This window comes from Neopelma chrysocephalum, unplaced genomic scaffold, assembly GCF_003984885.1.
Source record: "Neopelma chrysocephalum unplaced genomic scaffold, ASM398488v2 Primary Assembly neopelma1_87, whole genome shotgun sequence".
Lineage (NCBI taxonomy): Eukaryota > Metazoa > Chordata > Aves > Passeriformes > Pipridae > Neopelma > Neopelma chrysocephalum.
In genome coordinates this window covers 1,308,560-1,329,319 of record NW_020897749.1, presented here as the reverse complement: position 1 = coordinate 1,329,319, position 20,760 = coordinate 1,308,560, and the positions used below count along the sequence as shown (strand labels likewise).

Below are 20,760 nucleotides of genomic sequence, written 5' to 3'. Positions count from 1 at the left end.
CAGCAGGATTCATTCTGCTCCTAATCACAGAACCACAGAATATGCTGAGTTGGAAGGGACCCACCAGGACCATCGAGTCCAATTCCTGGTCCTGCACAGGACCATCCTCAAGAGTCATGTGCTTGATAGCATTGTCCAAAACGTCTTGAACTCTGTCAGGCTTGGTGCTGTGACCACTTCTCTGGGGAGTCTGTTCCAGTGCCCAACCACTCCCTGGGTGAAGAACTTTTTTCTAATATCCAACCTAAACCTCCCCCACCTCAGCTTCATGCCCTTTCCTCGAGTCCTGTCACTGCTCACGAGATGAAGAGATCAGTTCCTGTCCCTCCTTTTCCCCTCCCAAGGAAGTTGTAACTGCAGTGAGGTCTCCCCTCAGTCTCCTCCAGGATGATCATACCAAGTGCCCTCAGCTGCCCCTCACATGGCTTCCCCTCCACACTCTTCCCCATCCTTGTTGCCCTCCTCTGGATGCTCTCTAAATGGCTTAACATCTTTCTTATACTGTGACACCCAAAACTGCCCCAATATTGCAGGTGAGGCCACCCCAGGGCAGAGCAGAGCAGGACAATCCCCTCCCTGGCCCAGCTGGTGATGCTGTCCCTGATGCCCTCCAGGACAGGGTTGGCCCTCCTGGCTGCCAGGGCACTGCTGACTCATGGCCAACCGGCCACCCACCAGGACCCCCAGGGCCCTTCCTGTGGCACTCCTTGCCAGCATCTCATTCCCCAGTCTGTCCGTGCATCCAGGGCTGCCCCGTCCCAGGTGCAGAATCCAGCACCTGAGGAGATCATACAGAATCACAGAAGCACAGAATGGTTTGGCTTGGAAGGGACCTTAAGGACCATCTTGTTCCAACACCCTGCCATGGGCAGGGACACCTTCCACTAGACCAAGTTGCTCAGAGCTCCATCCAACCCGGTCTTGAACACTTCCAGGGACAGGACATCCACAACTTCTCTGGGCAACCTGTGCCAGGGCCTCCCCACCTTCTGAGCAAAGAATTTGCTGGCTACAGTCACCAGTGTGAGTACTGCAGCAACCAAGAACAGTGCTTTGGCACACAACAGATACTGGACTGCATCAACAGACGGAAGCTTGAGTTGGCAAACTGCCCCTGAGTGTGTCTGGGACAAGTAGGTCCCACTCTATCAGCTTCCAGCACTGGGAAGAAGCATCATAACCCACCATGTGGAGTCTTGCTAAAACCCCTGTTTAATCCTCAAAGTAGAAAATGATATTTAAGGGCCTTCTGTGGAGAAGAAATTTGTTCATTTTTCATCTTGTACGCATTACTGCCAAAAAATAAAATGCTACATAATTTTCAGAGCTGCAATGGTTAGTGAGCCACAGCACAGTGTCTCAGCTCCCAACAGGACTTGGCAGACACCTGAAAACTGACATCTTAAAAACATTCTTTAAAACTGAAACATGTCCTTTCTTTGATATCAGCCAAGTTCCAGAAGAAGGGTTACACAAATTCAGATATTGCAGGATTAGGAACTGACATCTGGCAGAATAAATTAATCCATGGTTTCCTTTTGAGCCTCAGTTTTAAGAAGCTGGTTCTGGCTTTGAGGACCACGTCTTAAAATCTAGCCAGTGCATGTATACAAAAATAAAGCTGTCAACTTCTAATAAAGGCAGGTGTCAGAAAACCTGTGAAGGCTGATCCTGATGAAAGAATATAGTGTTGGTATGCCCAACTTTGTTGGGGAAAAAAAACCCCACTGTACAAAAAACAGCTATTAAAGTTCTACTGTTATAATTAAAGGATTATCTAATGTGGTTCTGAAAGGGCCTATAACTATTTCTCATTTACTTAGTGTTACATTAGGCTTGAGTTTGTTTGGAATAGATTGCCCAGAGATGCTGTAGAGTTTCCACCCATGGAGATACTCAGAACTGGGCACGGTGCTGGGCAACCTGCTCTGGCTGACCCTGCTTGAGGAGCAGGGGCTGGACTAGATGATCTCCAGAGGTCCCTTCCAACCTCAACCAGTCTGTGACTGATTCCGTGCAACAAGACAGAACTAGGAAATGGGTAAGAATCAGAGACAAGGTGTTATGACAGACCAAACTGAAAATCATTTGCTGCCACAAAAAAAGGCCAAACGACATCACGTTAGGATGTACAAAACAGAAACCCTTCTACCATATGTTACTCTGAGAAGATCTTTGCTGGAATGCCACTTCTAGCTCTGAGCACCAGATTTCAGGATACCGTGGATCAGCAGAAGAAAGATCCTCATCAGCAGAGATCCTTAACAATCTAGGAGGAGTTTAACCTGGAAACAAGAAGCTGGGGAACTATACTCAAGCAGTAGACTTGCAGAGATGAAGGAAATAAACTGCCCTTCTGCATCCTCTGTGCAAATATAAGTTACACCAAAAAAAAACACATCAAAAAAAACCAAAGAGCCCTAGACATTTTCCAGAGGTCATTCAGCATCCACTACAGGCTTTTAAGAACAGATAAAACACCTCTAAGGAGGTGACAGTGGTATAACAGAGCCATGGGAGAAGTAAGGGAGTACTACAGCTTCCAGATCCTTTGGAACCCTTTTTCACACTTACATGAAATGACACAGCTTTGAGGAAGAAACATTTCACTGAAAGGTTCATCAGAGTCTGAGGTAACCACCTACAGCTACAGCTTCCTATGCCTTTAACTCACTAACTCCTTAGTGTTCACAAAATTCATTCATACCATTCCACAAAATTCATTAGATCAACACTATCCCTGCACCTTAAAGGACTAATCTTGAATGGCTGGGCTCATAGAGAAGTAAACAGTTCTGTGACCCGTGTTACACAGGTCAGGTAGGCCTAAAGATTTCCTTCACTTACACTGCTAAGACATACATTTCTGACAGCTAGGAGTCACAATTTGGCTTACAAGACCAAGTGAGAGGGTCTAGTTTACATGAGAAGGCAGCTTTTACCGAGAATCTGACCAAAGAAAGATAAATACCCTGTATACATAAGGAATTCAGTGAATATAAAGAAGATGTCTCCTTTATATTCATCTCAACAAAAGAAGGCCTTATAAGCAAAAAAAAAAAAAAAAAAAGAATCTCCAGGTCAATCTAGAATCTTCAGGCATCTTCCAGTTTCTCCATTAATAATCAAGATAAAAATATTTAAAAATCGTGATGCGAGTTTTCACTTTCTCTCTCGTCACACATGATACAAAAAAGAATATCGGCGATTTATAAGCAAAATTCTTACCGCATTTCAACATGCAACATTGGTCTCACTTCTGTACGATTAAATAGACTATTTACACACAATACATATATATCTTTTCCCTCTGTATGCACATGCATTGGTCCTAGCCTAGGCATCAAAGGCCACATGTGAGTTCTCTGGGGCAAATCTTGTTCAAGCAATTCCAGTCTGAGTGTGTGTGTTCTCCTTTGGACAGCTTAGGATCTCATCTCAGTTCTTCCGGATGTCGGCGTAGACCACGGACTCTGACTTGTTGATCTTGTCGCTGTGCTGTCCCCCGGAGTGATCTAACTGCGCGTAAATGACTGGGCCCTGGGGACACAACAGAGAGAGGCGCCGTCAGGACTTCTCAGAACAGGCAGCACATCTGCAGCAAGATGAAAGCCAAAGCAAGACCACGGAGCTTTAATGACTGCGAACGGCACTTGGAAGCAGGTGGAATGAACCCTGGCCTACGAATGAGCTCTAGTCTGCCACCTTTCTGCTCTCGGGAGCAATGCCAACAGCGCCCTTTCCTCCCTCTGAGACTTCTTCCTTCCCCATAAAAAGCAAAATCTAGAATCCTTTGCTCTGAAAAGCAGCAATTCTTACGTGTTATGGAGTAAACACATGTGACTTAGTCAGATGCACGCCAGATTTGTTATTGTTCAGGAGGAACTGTACTGCAGATTTACCAGTCCACAGCAGAGGGTACTTCCCCTTCTCCCACTCAGTTCCTGCAAATTCCAGCACCGCTGGACCACTTGGATAACGAGGGAGGGAACAAACCTGCAGCGCCCCGTGACACGAGTCACTGCCCAAACAAGTGATGGAATCAAGACTTACACAGCAGTGTAGTACAGAAAGTACTACATGCAGCAATACAGAATTCTTACCTGACTTCCGAGCCCGCCCAGGCTCTGCACAGCTCCACAAACACCCCGGGCAGGCACGGCCACACACCTTTGTTACCTCTGCTCGGGTGCAGTGGGGGACATTACCAGCACTGTCCTTCAGCAGAGCAAACGTGCCTCCACCTTCCCAAAACACCACGTCCTCCAAAACACAGCCCACAGGAGAGAAAACTGCAGCTACTGGAGACAGGACTGGAGCCTGTACAGAACAGGTGCCCAACAAGACAGGTTGGGACCTCTATGGCCAGGTCTGACCTGCAGCTCCCACACTGCACCCCCCAGCTGACACAAGCACAGAGCACAAGGCTGTGACCACCTCAGCACAGAGAACACCCCCCACGGCCCCCTGCAGGAGGGAAAGGGACTGCCCCATTTGGGGGTGAGTGGGGGGAATTACAGAGAGAGTGAGCTTTTAGTTTGGTTGTGGCTTTTTTAGCAGTTTTTCCTTCAAAACATTTCATCCATTTAACTGTTTCAGTTTCCCTCATGTCCCAGGAAGAACGAGCCTTCACAGGCACTTCTCCTACTCCATTCTTGCCACTGTTTTTGGAATCCTGGCAAATTAGGAAACATTTCTACAAAACTGACCCAGAAATCCTTCCATCTATCTCCCAAAGCAATTAGGAGCCAGAGATGAAAAGAGACCTTCTGTACAGAAAATTAAGCCCTTGAAGGACCGTAAAGTACCTTTCCTCACAGCTGTTTTCCCCCCAGCACAGTGGCAAAGCACACACCTGATAAATACCTTGTTCTCTTTCAGAAGTAATTTAAATCCACATTTTCTTCCTTCTGGGTAAGGTATTTCCAAGGTGATAAAAGAGCAGAAGACAGACAGAAGGGGGAAAACTTGCGAGTGGATATAAAACACTGAATATAAACAGCAGACTGAGAAAATGAAGGAAAAAAAAAAGGACACTGATGTCTTAGAAAATCCTGGATTTTAAATCTCAATATAACCATTTTTTTCCTTTTTCCTTTTTCTGCTATTTGCTTTCATGTTTGCTTTCTGGTCTCCAACACTGTATCAGGATTACATTACTAATTCCAATTAGAGAGCAGTATCTACATAAACTTCAAGGCAAAGTAACCTTAAAGTTTATTTGCAAGCAATTTTGGAAGTCTCATCTGCCTGAGGCCACAGATGGGATAAATTCAGCTCAAGAGCACTTCCTAACAGTTAAAAAAAAAATAAAATTAATAAATCTCTAACTGCATAAAGCACTCATTATGACTTTCCAAGTTTTCTTCAAGTAATTCTGATGGGTCAATTTTCTACCACGGGAGTTCACTCTGGACCAGTTATCACTATTCTGACCTAACTTATCCTGTCCCCTCAGGATCAGTTATCACTATTCTTGGTTTATGCCATTTAAATACAGCCATTCTGCTGCAACCAGAATGTTAGGTGGTGGTGGACAGACTGACTGGCCTGATCACCTGACCCAAACCAAGCTACCACTGCCTCAATATGTTCGCTGTCAGACACCTAAGTAAGTGGTAGGTTAGCTAACAAAGAGCAAAGGAGGACCAAGGATTTATTACAATGATCCATCTATTTTATTTGCTGCCAATTGATTTCCTAGATGACTACAATCAACTAATTCAGGGCCACTTAAAAAAAAAAGTCTAAACAATTCAGAACTTTCATCTAATCCCAAATAAGCTCATCCGGACTCTTCAGAACCAGAAGACAGACCAGCACTGCTACACAAAACCAGCATTTCCCAGGGCCTTGCAATTTTTCCATTTAGAACTGAAGGGAAAAGAACAGCAGGAGTACCTGCTAAGGGTTTGTCAGCAGTCATGAATTGCAAGTTACAGCAAAGAAAAAGGAATTACAAAGTTAGACCATCATGGTCTAACAGGAGTCTACAGTATTTTCAAATTCTTTAGATTCTGAAAGTTGTTCCAACTACCACAGATTCCAGCTCCAGGAAAGTTATCTGAAATTTAAATCAAGATTCCTGGCACTATGAACTGTTCCTTTTCGGGGTCATGAGAAGCAGTTTAAAGCCTGGAACAGAGCTCAAACACAGCCTGTTCAGATCTATCTTAAACCAGAAAGAGCAAAGCCAGAGATCTGCACTTCTGTAGCAGATGTTAATGCAGCTTCAGTGCTCCCCAATTCTACACTGAGAGACCTCCCTGCTCAGGGACCTCTGCACCAACCTGCTCTGTACATCAGAAATGCCTTCTGTGGATGTCACTCTTGAGGATCAGTGTTCTTCAGCCTGCCCAGAAGTGAACACTCAGCTCCTTGCAAAGCACAAAGACAAGTGACAGCCACCTTGGAGTTTGTCATATTTTGGGACAATATACATCTGCCTTCCGGTCTGACTGCTGCAACCCAGTTTACAAAACGAGGACATCCATGTGGGAAATATGTGTAGTTCTGGCCTTCAAATAATGGTCATGGTAGGACAGGAGTCACTACAGAGTGATGGCACGGACAAGAAACACCACACACAAATTTGACAGGACAGAACGTACCTGAGGAGAAGGAAGGCACAGTGAAAACAAGTGGAGCTGATTCAATCAGCTGAGCACTCACAGAATCAGATTTGCACACTTTCAGCACTCTGGGGCACTCCAGAAAGCAAGGTCCACACCTGATTAACTTGCACTCAAAGGAAATGCAGCCTTAGTGCACTTTCAGCTGAGAAGTGATGTGGACAAATACTCCACCATTGATACTTAAACTGACACATAAATAAAAAAAGGAATAAACTTAATTTAATCAATTTAAATGTCACTCTTTGAGAGTGACCACCTCTGTCACTGTTTTTAACTTGCAGAGGCAGGGGTTGTGTATTTGTATTCACAGTTCTTTTCCAGCACAAAGCATTCAGTCACTTCCTACACATCCCACCAAGTAAAAGGCTACAAGGAAGACCACAGGCCTTTGCTGTTTGACCACAGCACTGACTGTGGGAACCACTGGTCTAAAACTGCCAGGCATTCCAAGAGACAAGAGTGTGCCTGAACCAGCAAGCAGCTTCTGGGAACTCCAGGAATCTGAATATCTGCATTTCACCTACAAAACACCTCAAAAGCTTGGATACTGCAACTAATTTCTTGATTACCAAGAAATACTGGGTTTTACTCATGTGACACTAGATTTCAAATATGTTGATTTGACCCTTATAAAAATAATCAACAAAACAATGGCTAGAAGTTAAAAATATAAGTGAAATATAGAAATGCAACTGAAATTTAGTTTTCTCACTGATTTAAACATTCTGTTCAAAATCTGATCTACCCTGATTTCATTGTGGATGTTTTTAAAGAAAAGTAAATTTGTTTGCTTGTTCTGTTAGATGGGGCAAATGTTTAACAGAAGGCAGAGGAACCACTTGCTGCTACAAATGTTTGCCAAGAAAAGAAAATCCAGACAAAACTCTTTTTTGCCTAAGAGATTAAAAATCTAAGAAACTGAATGAAACAAAAGCCATTTGCAGTATTTTTCCTTTGAGAGCAGTAGTGTTCACACTCTGGGTTTTCCTTTAGGAACTTACTTGCAGGAAGACCCTGGAGGGCCCTCTTAAGGAATAAGCAGAGCAGGGTAACTACAGAAGGGCAAAAGCTCACTGATCCTGAGTTATCTTTACATAGTTTAGATTTACTCTGACATGTTCCTTCCAGTACGTTGAGACCCAGAACAGTGAGGACATGGGAACGTGAGGACACTGCAAGTTTTCACACCAAAACATTAAAGTCTTTTAACATGTAAGTGTAGAACAGCAAAACTCTTAATCCCTGTAGCTCTCAGGGCACTTCCATGTACTGCTTCATACCATGACAGTAATTAGACAAAACATCTTGGTCTTGTGACCCAGGGACATCAACTCCAACACCTACTGCAACATAAATCCCACAAAACCTTTTTCTTTTTTTTTTTGGAAGGGGGAACAGCAGAAACCACCTGTCTCACTCACCCATTCTAGAAGCTCCTCCCATGAACTAGAAAAGACAAGCTTTATCTAGGCCTTATAAGCTGCTGCTACTAGACCCATTCCAGTCAAAATCTGAACTTATCTTTAAATCTTATAACTTGAGTATATAGCCTCTGTGTTCAGAGAATAACTGATCTGCCAAGTCAGAAGGCAGCTTTGTGGGCCTGTGTGCTAAAACTCTGGAAATACTGCAAGGCCCAGAACAAAATGCATTTCAGAACCAAACCAGAAGCCCAACAGAGTAGGGACTTTGACTTTATCCAGCTCACTGGATAAAGCACGTTTAGGTTTTTTCCCGTAGTGTTAACACATTAACACAATCTCCATTGTTTTGTCAGGAAAAATTAGGAACCCAAGTACTAACTTTGATATAGAAACCCATCAGTTCACACACTACTCTGCAGCCACTTTCTAAAAGAAAAAATCCATTTTGAACTTAAATTCATTCGGGGTCTGTACCTCCACAGGAAAATTGCTGGGAATACATGAATCAAGAGGTAAGAACAGCTTCCAAATTAGGAAATCTCGTACACTTTTAAGAGGTAATCATACATTGCATAGAATCCCTGTTTGACTCACGCCCTCTCCCCTCTAACTAATTTCCCATAGGATGTTAACTCTGGACAAGAGACAGTTTTTTCCTTCAAAGTCAGCAGGACTTTGCCAACAGCAGCAAGCACGAAGAGTGGCACTTTCAAGCCCACACGAGTTGGGAGACTGCAGAAGAGAGCTCTCAGCAGCACGAGCCATCTGCAAACTGACCATCGCTGCTCAGTGCCTGCACCGCGCTGCCTCATCGCCCTCTGAAGGGAGTACACGCCACAGAACATGAGAGAGTAAAATTCCTCCCCACTACAACCTCAAAAGAGATTAAGCAGCCTTATAGGGTGATTACATATCTAGTAGACAATGCTGTCTCTGCACTGAACAGCTACTTGTTGCCCACTCCCGATCCTCGCCAACCCTGCACTGCACTACGACCTGTGTATGCTGACGCACAAGATCACAACCATCTTTTTCTTATAATTTAGGATGAAAAGGACATAAATCTCCATCCCAGCTAGTAGCAGGATGCTGATCTTCCAATTGCACTAAGCCTTCTGCAGAAGAGTCTACCAGTCTCAGCTTACTGTCCACCCCTGGTTTGGAGCACACACTTTTATCCCCCAGCACTTTAACAGGCAGCACCTAAGGCACGCATCCCACCCTGCCTTTGTGTTTTCCATACCATCTTCCCCATGCTCTGGGAGGATCCTGCTCGGGGAAGCAGCAGGGAGCAGTTTACCTGGTGTGATCTGGCGGGCACGCTGTTTACCAGGCCCTCTGTGTCGGAGGGCGCCTTCTGCGGAGCCTGCTTAACCGGAGACATCAAGCTCTCAGAGGTACTGCAGCTGACGAGGTGGCAGAGCAGAGTTTGCACGACAATGTTCAAGAGGCAACACAAAAAACCCAAAAAAAAAACAGAACAAAAAACAAAAAGACGAGTGATGGCAAGATGAGAGTGGCAGATCACGCCAAAGTAAAAGTGAACATAATGGATTCTAAAATAAACACACACGATTCTCCATCTCTCCCGAGGTACTTCTCTAACCTTCCTCCGAGTTTTATTAGTAAGCAACATAAAGGAGCAACTATTAACATAGGACAGCAGCTCCTCCAAAATCCCTGTTCCTTATATATTCCAATTCAACCCAACCCATGTGTTTTCTTCTCTGGGGCTTCAGACTCAACTAACAGTGGTAAATGGCAATTATCTTCTAACTAGAAGTTAAACAGTCCTAGTTACTGAGTCAAGTGTTATACCAGTGTTAGAGTCAACACTTGCAAGAGCCACCAGCTTTCCATATTAGCAAGGTACTTCCTACCAAACTCCACCTTAGTTCCCTTGCTTTGGTTAGGCTATGATCCCAAATTAATGCCGCCCACTCACAGCAGATACTGGTCTCTGGAGCCATCACCTCAAGAGTCCCACATGACATTTTAAGCTATGTGCTCTCACATGGCTACCTGAATAATCAAGCAAATCTTGTTTTTCAAACAGAAGAACTGTCTTGTGGTGAAAACCAACAGCCCTAAAAGAAGGCTGCCAGTTTTCACTCTCTGATTACTTCTTTCCATCTGCTTAAAGCAGGACTGAAAAGAAAGCAAGCCTGTGACAGAGAAAGGAATATCACAGATCCAAGCACAGGAGCAAATGCCCTTAAAGTCAGTAGCTTCTGGGCAATGCAGTAATGGGTCTCTCAGTGCTAGATCTACCTCCTTGTACCAAAGAACCCAGGAAAGTAAACTAGCCATCTCCTTGGCAGCAGATACAGGAGCTCCCTTTGCTACCACAACCCTCTGACCACTGGACCTTTTTTTCCTCAGTCTTCATAGACAGCTAATCTACAAAGCAAATACAGAAGCAAACAAACGAGGACAGTGACATCAAGCAGACCACATCCTCACAGGGCAAGCATTTTTTATCCCTTGATAAGTCTAACCATAGCAGACTTAGCTCCTCATACATGCAGCAGTTAAGAATTTAAAAAAAATGGCCCCAGCCATCATGGAAGGGGTTTCTACTGTAATAGAGACAATGCAGCCCTTCTGTTACTAAAATTATGTATCATTCATTGCTTTATCCACAAAATTCCTCAGATCTACACTATCTAAATGTTATCACTCACCTTTAAGCAACTAATGTACTTAGATCCCTCCAAGTTTCAAACACCCAAGCTGTCTGAGACAGAGGAACACTTCCAGGGAATTTACTTTTATTTTGAAACAGAAAGGGCTCTGAATTTCCTGTGCTTTAGTCAATGCACTGGAGAGTTCACTGTTGGAAGAGATGGAGGGACACCATCTGGGCTAAACAGCAAACTCCACCCCAGTTAGACATGAGACAATGAAACCCAAGCACCCAGTGAAATGCATCATCCCTTTGCCAACAGATTCCAGCACAAATTACAGTGAAGTTATGTTAGTAGAGAGCTAGCTGGTTAGTCAGCAAAGGAAGAGGAAATGTGTACACACACACAGGTATTAACAGCAACCACCAACTTGATTAGTTACCATGGTGTCTAGTGGGACTGGAAGAGAAGACCCAGCCCTGTTACATTCCCAATCTGGCGTCTATATCAGGATCTCTGTAAGGAGAGGAAGGTAAGCAGGATCCGATCCCAGCACACCAAGGCAGAAAGAAAAAAAACAAAACAAAACAAAAGAAACACCAAAGTCAGAGCATGAATGGAGACTGTGGCCATGCAGGGGTTCCAGATGCCGCACAGGGCCCCAGCCCACCTCAGTTCAAGGCAGAATGGTTATCTGGGAGTAAGTGCATCTCTCCACCACCACCACACACCGAGTTAGCATCGTATAGAAGACAGTCCATAAGTCTGGAAGGGGTCACAGCACAGCTGGCTTCTCTCTACACATCATGCAGAGCTGGCATGGTCAGTGAAAGCAGTATTTAAACCTCAGAGGTTACTTTCCCAAGAGAGCAGTTAAATCTACTACAAGAAATCACAGTGCATGAACTACTGCTTCAGGCTCGGCACCAGCGTGTCCTCCAGCAGGGAGACACTGGAGGGCAGGTCAGTGGGAAACAAGGCAAGCAGGCCACCTCAGGCACACTGCTGGTGCATGACACTGCAGGCTTCTTCTCAATTCTTAGGGGAAGGACACATGCAGAGAGGGAAAACCAGGCTTTCCACACAATTTTGAGCACACACAGCCGCCTTTGATGTATTTAGCCTTACCATTGGGCAATAGCCAACTCCCTTTCTCTAAGCTCTCCAACTGGGAAAAGGACAGGGCAAAGTTTAATTTGGAAATCCCCACAAGTTTATTTTTGGAGTTATTTTCTTTTATCCCAAGGGCAACCCAAAGGACCTGCAGCAAGCAGGAATATTTGTTGGGGAAAGAACAGAAGAAAGTTATAAGTTTGGGGTTTGTTTCTAAGACTCCATACATAATTTTCATTCTTTCTTATAGAAGCAAATTACCATCTAATTAGAGAGGAGAAAAAAGGAAGCATCTCCTCCACCACTATCAAGCTTCATCACCACAGGACTCAAGTCTGCCTTTGTTAGTTCTTGTTGCTTTTTCATATGCCCACGCAAAGAACTGTGCTTCACTTTGGGGTTACCCTCCTAACACTAAAAACCCTGCAGGGATGGGAACAGTTAACAAAAACCAGACAGTAAATGAGAACGGATGCAGAGTGGCTGCTCCTTCCTTACTTTGAAGTGTGGTGATGAATGGGGTTTTGGCAAGTATACTCCAGGCACAGGAGTCAGACACTGGAAAGTGAAAAATCCAGTCCTAATCTCAACACAGAGAATTCCTTGAAAGTGCACATATGGCACTTTTCCTTTGGGGATGGTAGGCAAAGTAGAGCTGGAGGGAAGGGGAACAGACCAGAGCTAGGGGATCTTGGATTAAATGTTCTTAGGGCATATATGCCTGTGGCTGGGGATCAACTTCAATATCTAGTGATTTTCAGGTGCAACTCCTGGTTTGTATGCCTTTTCAAGCACAGTACAAAGATAATTCATTAAAGGCAGATGATCAGTGCTCCACATGGCCATACCCTATGTGTAGCCATGGCTGCCAAGACTTGGCCGAAACAACTCCTACCCCCCTTCAAGCCCTCCCTCTGCTCCTGCTGCTGTTCCTCACATCACCCACAGGTGAGGAGGGAGATCTCTTACCCAGAGTATCGTTTTTTAGAGTTGTTCTTTCTGATGACAAGACACACGACAATAGAGATGAGCGATGAGAGACCTGTAACCGTACCGATGGCTATCCCCGCCACCGTGGCAATGGGGAACGCAGGCAGGCTGTCTGGGGAGAGAAGGGAGAAAACATTCAACTCTTCTGCATTCCCTCATCAACAGAAGTGCAAACCACAAACGCTCTCCAGCTTGGGTTCGTTTAGAGCAGGAGGCACTAATGCAACATCCAGAAATCACCACCTGCAGCCTGAGAGGCGGTGACAGCAGGCAGCCAACAGAACAGTGTGTGAACAGAGCACGCACCGGGAGCGTTCTCAGTGCCACCGTCCTTCAGAACTGCGTTTATATTGAACCGAGAATTTTTACATGGCAGGGAACACAGCTGACAATGAGGACAACCCTGTCTCATTTTGTATCTGAAGAGGTGTGGGGGGGAACTCACATCCATCTGCAAATTCCCACCAAGGTCAACAGGAAAAGGCAGGCACACTTAAAAGCAGATTTGAACACAGCACGTTGCTAACCCACTGAAGGCTGGGTGTTCTCCAGGTAGCATGCAGCAGACAGCACAGTTCCTACCCATGATCACTCTTACTAGTGTTTTTACATGATTCTGGTGTCTCTAAACACAGCTCTATACATTTTCATGGACGCATTTTTTTCCTTCTTGCGTCAGGATCACTGGATATATATCACCAGATATATACGTAGAGGAATGCAGTATTGCTTTACTCACATTTTCCCTAATATTATTTTGGGGAAATGTAAGCCAAGAAAGAGCAGTCAGAAACAAAAGCCAATCAGAAGAGAACAAGTACAAAAGACCTACAAGATAAAGAATACACAGACTACCATTATAGCTTTTCCCAGTAAGAAACAAAGTCCTTTCCTTCCTCCTGCACCGTGTTTAATGCAAGGAACATCTTAGGCCAGAGGGTTTCTTACAAGACTCCAAACTGTACCAGCTACTTGCACCAAATACAAGTGAATCAGCAGAAGACCCAACAGGTAAAACAACTTATATAGAAAAATCTGTCTCAGACTTTTCTCTCACCCTCGTCTGGTTATCACAGAACTGCTGAGGTTGGAAGGGACATCTTGAGATTGTCCAGTCCAACCCCCCTGCTCAAGTGGGATCAGGCAGCTCAGTTTGCTCAACACTGTCCAGTTTGGATTTGACTGTCCCCAGGGATGGGAGACTCTTTGGGCAACCTACTCCAGTGTTCAATCGCAGTGAAAATGTGGAGTTAAGCTCAGACAGAATTTCCTGTGTTACGATTTACACTCATTGTCTCTTGTCCTGACACCAGGCACCACTGAAGAGCCTGGCTCGGTCTTCTTTAGATGCCATCAATGTACATAAACACCGATGAGAGGATTCCCCTGAGCCTTTCTTCTCTTTTGCAGGCTAGATCACCCCTTCTTCTCTTCTGCAGCCTGGACAACCCCATTTCTCTCCATTTCTCCTCATATGAAAGCTGGTTCAGTCCCTTAATCATCTTAGTCATCCTTTGCCAGACTTGTTCCAGCAAGGACCACAGACCAGGTGTATTCAAGCCCTTCCCAGCCAGTCTGTAGTCTGTTGACCAAGCCCATTTTGACACACTTATGTAGAAAGGAGCAGTACCCTGAAGCAGGTGCATCATACTAAGAAAACAGGGCTTTCACTTAGTTCTGTTCTTTTTGGGTTCAGTGACTTTCAGGAGAAGAGCTGCCTCAGTAAGAAATTACAGATGAAGACATGAGTGCACAACTTAAAAGAAGACATCCTTCTTTTCAGAACCTTCAGCAGCCCAGAGATCCTTCTGCTATTAAGGAAGAAAGTCCTACAAATGGTAATATTTTTCAGGTGATTGTGTTTGAGCTCCATGCAAAAATAAATTTATTTTGAGGCACATAAGAAGTAGGAGTTCCTTATTTTCTGTGCTTTTTCACCTTTCCAAAAGTGGAGGAATAACTGCCTGCAAAAGCATCAAAACAGACATGCATTTCTGTCAGCAGAGCAGCTGCTGCCTTGTACACCACAAAAGAAAACACACACACTTTTTCAGAGCAAGAAATCAGGTAACAATCCAAAACTAGAGAGCAGAGTGTTTGCTGGAAGAACGATGTTAAAATTTGATGGTGGTGTCACCTTGACTCAGGGGGTTTTCTGGTTGGTTGAGTCTGAGTGATGGACAGCAGTTACATTCTGCCGACAGAGGTTATTAAGACCATATAAAAAAATGCAACTGTTTGCATGTGAAACTAGTGTGACTTTATTGCTTCTCAGAACATGGTCCAGCAGACTACAGAAGAGCTCACACAACTTTATGATCACTTAGTTCAGCTAAAGAATGTTTCACCCCCATGTTTTTCCTATATTTTCCAGCATTCCAGTTACATGATTTCCTCATAAGTACTTCCAGAGCAGCCAATGACTTCATTATAACAGAGATTCCCAGCTACATAACAGAACACCAGCTCTGAAAGCTAACACTTTAGTTAACAGCTCAACACAAACCAAAAATCCAGCCATCCAGAGAACACTTTCCACTAATTATCACTGTAATTCAAAGCAATTTCCATTTTCGCTGAAAGCGTGTTAGCATCAGTTTTATGAAACAGGCAGGAAAGGGAAGTTTCCATTGCTCCTAAGTATAAAGATTTTCACACAATTCTCATTTTTTCCCCCATGTGCTTTCAGATCAAAGACGAACCACCTCCAGGCAACACCAGCTGTCTCGAACACACTGTGAAGTAGCTGCCTATTACAACTAGAGTTACAACCTATTTATTACAGGAGCAGTACTTTCAGCTGAAGTCAGAATGCAAGACAGCATTGCAGCTTGAAAACCTGTTTTCACAGTCTTCTTAAGAATTTGAAGACAATTGTTGCAGCATTTTTCTCAGGATGAGAACTATTTCGAATACAGGGTTTCCTCCACAATCATTGTGATCTTCTTGTCCAGATGCCCCACCTATGGGGAAGCCAGCGTGCAAGTCTGTTGAAAAAATATCAGCTGAATTAGTGGACCTAAGTCAGTCTTCATTTGCTCAAACTGGGTTAAAATCTGAAGAGGCTTTGCCAAGAACAGCCTGACTTTGCCAAACTGGCAGTTGCTTTACTGCTTCTTCATGGTGATCATCAATACACTGTGAGAAAATAAACTGCCCCTGTTTTATATAGACTTCAAAATTCCAAGAAACAGAAAGTTCTAAGTGATGCTTGGACCTCCAGAGGTCCCATCCAACTCAAACTGCTGCATGAAAAGTTAGATACAGACCTTGCCTACAAAAGAACATGGAATGACCTCATGAGCAGGGGTACACACCTGCTATAGCAGCAGCATCATTCTAATTAGAGCATACACATAGGTATCTTCCCTAACATAGTAAAATCTAATGAAACAGCTGCATCAGCACTGCCATTTGAGAATTCAACATTTATTCTCGTCCTTATTCAATTATGAATTTGGAAATCCAATCACTGTAAGAATCATTTCATTGCAGGAAGCATCTCACTTTGGCTGACCTCCAGCTTAGGCAGAACAATCAAATGTTTTGGATGATCAAGGGAAATAAAGAGCCAAATTGACACACAGAATCTAAGTGCTTGGACTGTGAGTGATGTTGCCAAATGCTAACCAGAAGCCTTATGTGGCTGCAAGTAGCCAGCCCTTGCAGTTTATAAGGGTCACCACTGAAAGAACATCCCAGTAGAAGAGACTGAATGTACACCCAACACAAACACCTCTGCAGGGAAGACAGCAGCACTTCACTGTCAGGAAGTTCTTGGGCCAGATTTATGGTGTTGCATTCCATTATATATATACCAGAAGGGTTCCAAAGGAAAGAGTCTGCCACTTTGTCTCCCCAGATTTCAAATGTCATCCTAGCCCTTAATGTAGCAAAATGCAGGAAATACATTCATAGGACTTTGAAATGAGAGGATAGGTTTTCATCAAGGCTTCCACCAGCTTTTGCTAATAATTGTTCAAAGCATAGGAATTAATGGGTATAGAGGAAAAGTGTGTGACATTCAGTTTTTTAAACAGCTGACAGATATTGGTTCAATCATTAGGACCTGGAAGAAGAGAATTAAAAATATAATAATTGTTCCCTCCAGGCTACTCCCCCACCCCCAATAAAAGTGACACAGACAAGGAAGGGGGAAAATAAAATGACAAAAAGGTGGGAAGGAAAAAAATCATATAGGGTGAATACCTTTCTCCACAACTCTAACTCGGATTTCTCCTGGTTTGACAACAATGTCAGGTGGGTTCTTGACATCACAAATGTACGTGCCGTTGTCCCGGAACTGCATGTTTGATATAGTGATAGAAGCATCTTTCTTGTTAAGATCTCCAGCCCAAGTGATCCTGTCTTTAAATGGTATGTCCTTTCCGGGGTATGATTTTCCATTAGAGTAATAGAAAAACTGTAGTCAAGGAAAAGAGGATATAAGAACAATCCAATTAGATATTAGAGAGCTACCACGCTTCTCTCACTGTTACAGCATTCTCCCAGAACCAACTGAATGACACATATTTGAGACTTTAGTCTGGCTTGTTGCCTCTTGATCACATAACCATGCCATGGCTTATACCTCAACCCTACCAGCACAGCAGACCACAAGTTCCAGTTTTCTGTTGGTTTTGATTTGTTTTGTGGTTCGATTGTTTGGTTGTTTGGGGTTTTTTTTCCTGTTTTGAGGGACATAGAGTTTTGCACACGAGGTGGGGGGGGGGAAGATAAAAAGGCTGGTAACCTGGGAATAATTAAAGGACAGAACAGTTCTGGAACACAGCCATCTGTCTTTTAGGCACAGGAAGCTGCCTGCATCCTCTAGGAAAAGGATACCAAGTTTCCTATCTTGTGTTTTGCTGTGTGTTACTTGCAACTAAAGCACAGCTAAATTAACATGCAACATCCTCCTTCCTTCCACCCCCCAAAAAATCCCATGAGCAATTTAGAGCATATCTAGCTGTTTTCCAGAAACCTTCAAGTAACTAAATAGAACCGTTTCCCAGTTTTTAGATGAGTAAGTTGCACATTGGCCCTGCACAACCCAGACAAGACCAAAAATCCTTGAAGAATTAACCTGTGTAGTACAGTCTAGGGAGAAACTCCATGTGTCCTAACTATACCTGACCAAAATTGGAATTTACAGCAGCAGAAGTCCACACACTTCTACAGGACACCTCTGCTTTCAAACACATGGGATCCCCTAAGATTAGCATAAATCCAACAAACTATCTGTGCTAGCACACAGTCATCTTTCAACATTTTGGAGGAACTGCATCAGTCTGCAGCTTTTCCAGCTGGATTATAACCTTTAGCACAGTAGCACTGCATTACCACCCCCCTGTGCACAGAGGAATTTATCTGACTGGAAGTCTAGAATGCAAGAGGACTCCTCAGCTCTCTAGGTGTCCTCACCTGGGGGAGGAGAAATCACAAAGTAAAATATGTCCTGAAACACAGGCTAAGTGACTCAAGCCACTCCTTGCCTATGACTGAGTGATTTAACATGAGGCTTCTTTTGAAACCTAAAACTGACGGATTTCGACTGGTTGTGATTTTGAGCCCATTGTGAAACTCTGCTGTGATCAGATGTTTCATTCATGCAGAGATGTCTCTATCCCTGCACATGTGTCAGGGGAAGGGGACAAGGAGGGGAAGTTCTAGATCAACTCAGCCTCACCATGTGGCCATAAGATTGCCAATGTGATTCTAAAGAGGTGCAGGACCATCCTCATCAAGAGAAGCATGGACTTAGCTCAGATATGAACTGATCATGAGACCAATCTCTCAAATTAAAGTCCACCAAGATATGTAATGACATGACTTGGGCTCATAAAAGAAAAATGTTCCCTCTATCCTTCCCCCAACCCCTCAAAAGAAACAGATCATCAGATCATGCTGGGCCACTTCTGCTTTTCTCTCAGTTGTGCTGATAACTACATCCATGTGGAATGTCTGAACTGACTACACTTCCAAAAAATGTTATCTCCTGAAGTTGTATTTCCACAACTGGACAGTGATGCTGAAAGGGCATGGAAGGACTTATGGGGAGTGGAAAATGTACAAACAGATGGCTTGATTTCACCCACCCTGTTCAACATTAGCAGGAAATGTGCCCTACTCTCTTAAACTTTTGACAAACTACGGCTTTGGCTTCCCAGGGAGAAGAGCACCCTTTTCAAAACTAAATATTTATTTCACTGAAAATCGAGAAGCTTGTTCTTCAGAGCTCTATATATTGAGCAAGATGCTCATACAGTGTTTTGGATCATCTCTGCTTTGAGCAGGGGTCCTAGAGTTTAAATGATCCCATGTCTGCAGCAGAGGGGAAGCAGACAGGCTGAGCACCCTGCTGTCCCCACATCTTCCCTGCTGCCCCAGAGTCCCTTGTTCAGCTTCCTCTGAATTCTCACTCAGGACAAGGAACCAGAAGGAAGCAGAAGTGTCAGAGGGCTTAGATGTGCCCAGCTTACACAACAGAGGAAGAAGACAGCTAACAACCTACCAAAGCCATTTCTTTTAAGGTTCACACCCAAAGGATCTGAGCCCACTTGGGCTCAACATACAGGAAATGAGTGATGTCAACTATTATTTGCCTAAGTTCCTTGCTAGCCTGGCTTTTTACTTGTCATATAACTATAATATGAGGATGTAACCGCTCACTGATTTGAGCCATTCAATTCTGTTCTGAAACCAGGGATACTGGTCTTACTTCAAGCCCTCTCTAACAGAGGCTATACAATACACAAGCAAAATAAGCAACAAGCACAACACAATGTAACACTGCAATTCCAGTGATAATTCAAATCCTGCAACCACTCATTTTAAGTGCAAGAGGATAGAGAACTTAGAAGATTCTTAGATGCTCATCTAAGCATCTACCACACCAACACCCCTCTCCTCAGACTAACAAAGCAGCCAGTGTATTTTACACTCACTGCACGCTCCAGTCTTTGCAGAGATCCCCCTAAAATCACAGTGATGGAGACAAGACACGTGGACAGAGGCGTGAATCCATAATCTGCTTGCTCCTTAGAACCAACTAGAAGAACCACTGCCCACTTAGGGCAGCTTCCCCTCCCAGGTTTGTCCCCCTACAGCCCCTCCTTACTGAGATACGAGTTGCGGCTCCCTCTGGTTGAAAGCTCCAAGACACAGATGCTGCGCTGCTGATCACTTCCACGGACGTGAACGTGCACGGAAGCTTCGCGTCTGTCCCGTTCTCCACAAACATCTCCTCCGGTGTGTTGACCTCTACTGCTGATACTTTGACTGCATGGGAAAGGCAAAGGGAAGAAAGAAGGAGGACAAGCGACATCAGTGCTGTTTTGAGAACCAGGAAGGTCATATCACCTTGCCTATAAAGGGGAAAAGAGAAGAGGCATCAATAACTCACACATCAAGCATGTGCACAGACACTGCATTTTATACCTGCAATACAAACAAGGATAGAGTGGGCCAGTTCACTTCTCTTTCCTTGTATTATCTGTCACAGGATGTTTTTCCATCCACAGATGTTTCCTCTGCAACAGTTTGTGGAAGTCAATTCTATGGTGCAAGGGGTGAGCTTGAAACTCTTTCATATGAGGTTCCACCAGACATTGTAATAAATAAGCCCCATCAGAGGAACTAACAACTTGGACCCAGCTATTACTCAGTTTCCTCTCTGGCTCACATCTTGTTTCCCATCTCCAGTTTTTCCTAGCTGCAGGTAGAACAAAAGCTCACCGCCAGAAAGTTGAGGAGTAATAAAACTTCTCTCGCTCCCAGCTATGCCGTCTACTCCTGCTCTCTGCCATGCTTCAAGGCCTTCATGTGCAAGACCTCAGAAAGTATCACTCAGTTACAGTTCAGAAGCATGAGAGCAGTCTAACTTTTTTTCTACCAAGCAAGCAGACCACAACTACTCCCCAGATTTAAAGAAATTAAGATCAATATTGCTCTTGTACTGGCAGTTTTCCT

At 44.1% G+C, this 20,760-nt stretch overlaps 1 protein-coding gene across 1 annotated transcript; it reads right to left on the bottom strand.

Annotated features, from left to right (window-relative positions):
* Nucleotides 1-893: 893 nt before the first annotated feature.
* Nucleotides 894-20,237, bottom strand: MPZL1 (myelin protein zero like 1). Its single transcript, XM_027692665.1, is given in 6 exon segments — nucleotides 894-3,540; nucleotides 9,360-9,465; nucleotides 12,769-12,901; nucleotides 16,999-17,212; nucleotides 19,910-20,161; nucleotides 20,163-20,237. Coding segments are annotated over 6 exon segments (867 nt in total). The 5' UTR covers nucleotides 20,223-20,237; the 3' UTR covers nucleotides 894-3,438.
* Between the last annotated feature and the right edge of the window lie 523 nt (nucleotides 20,238-20,760).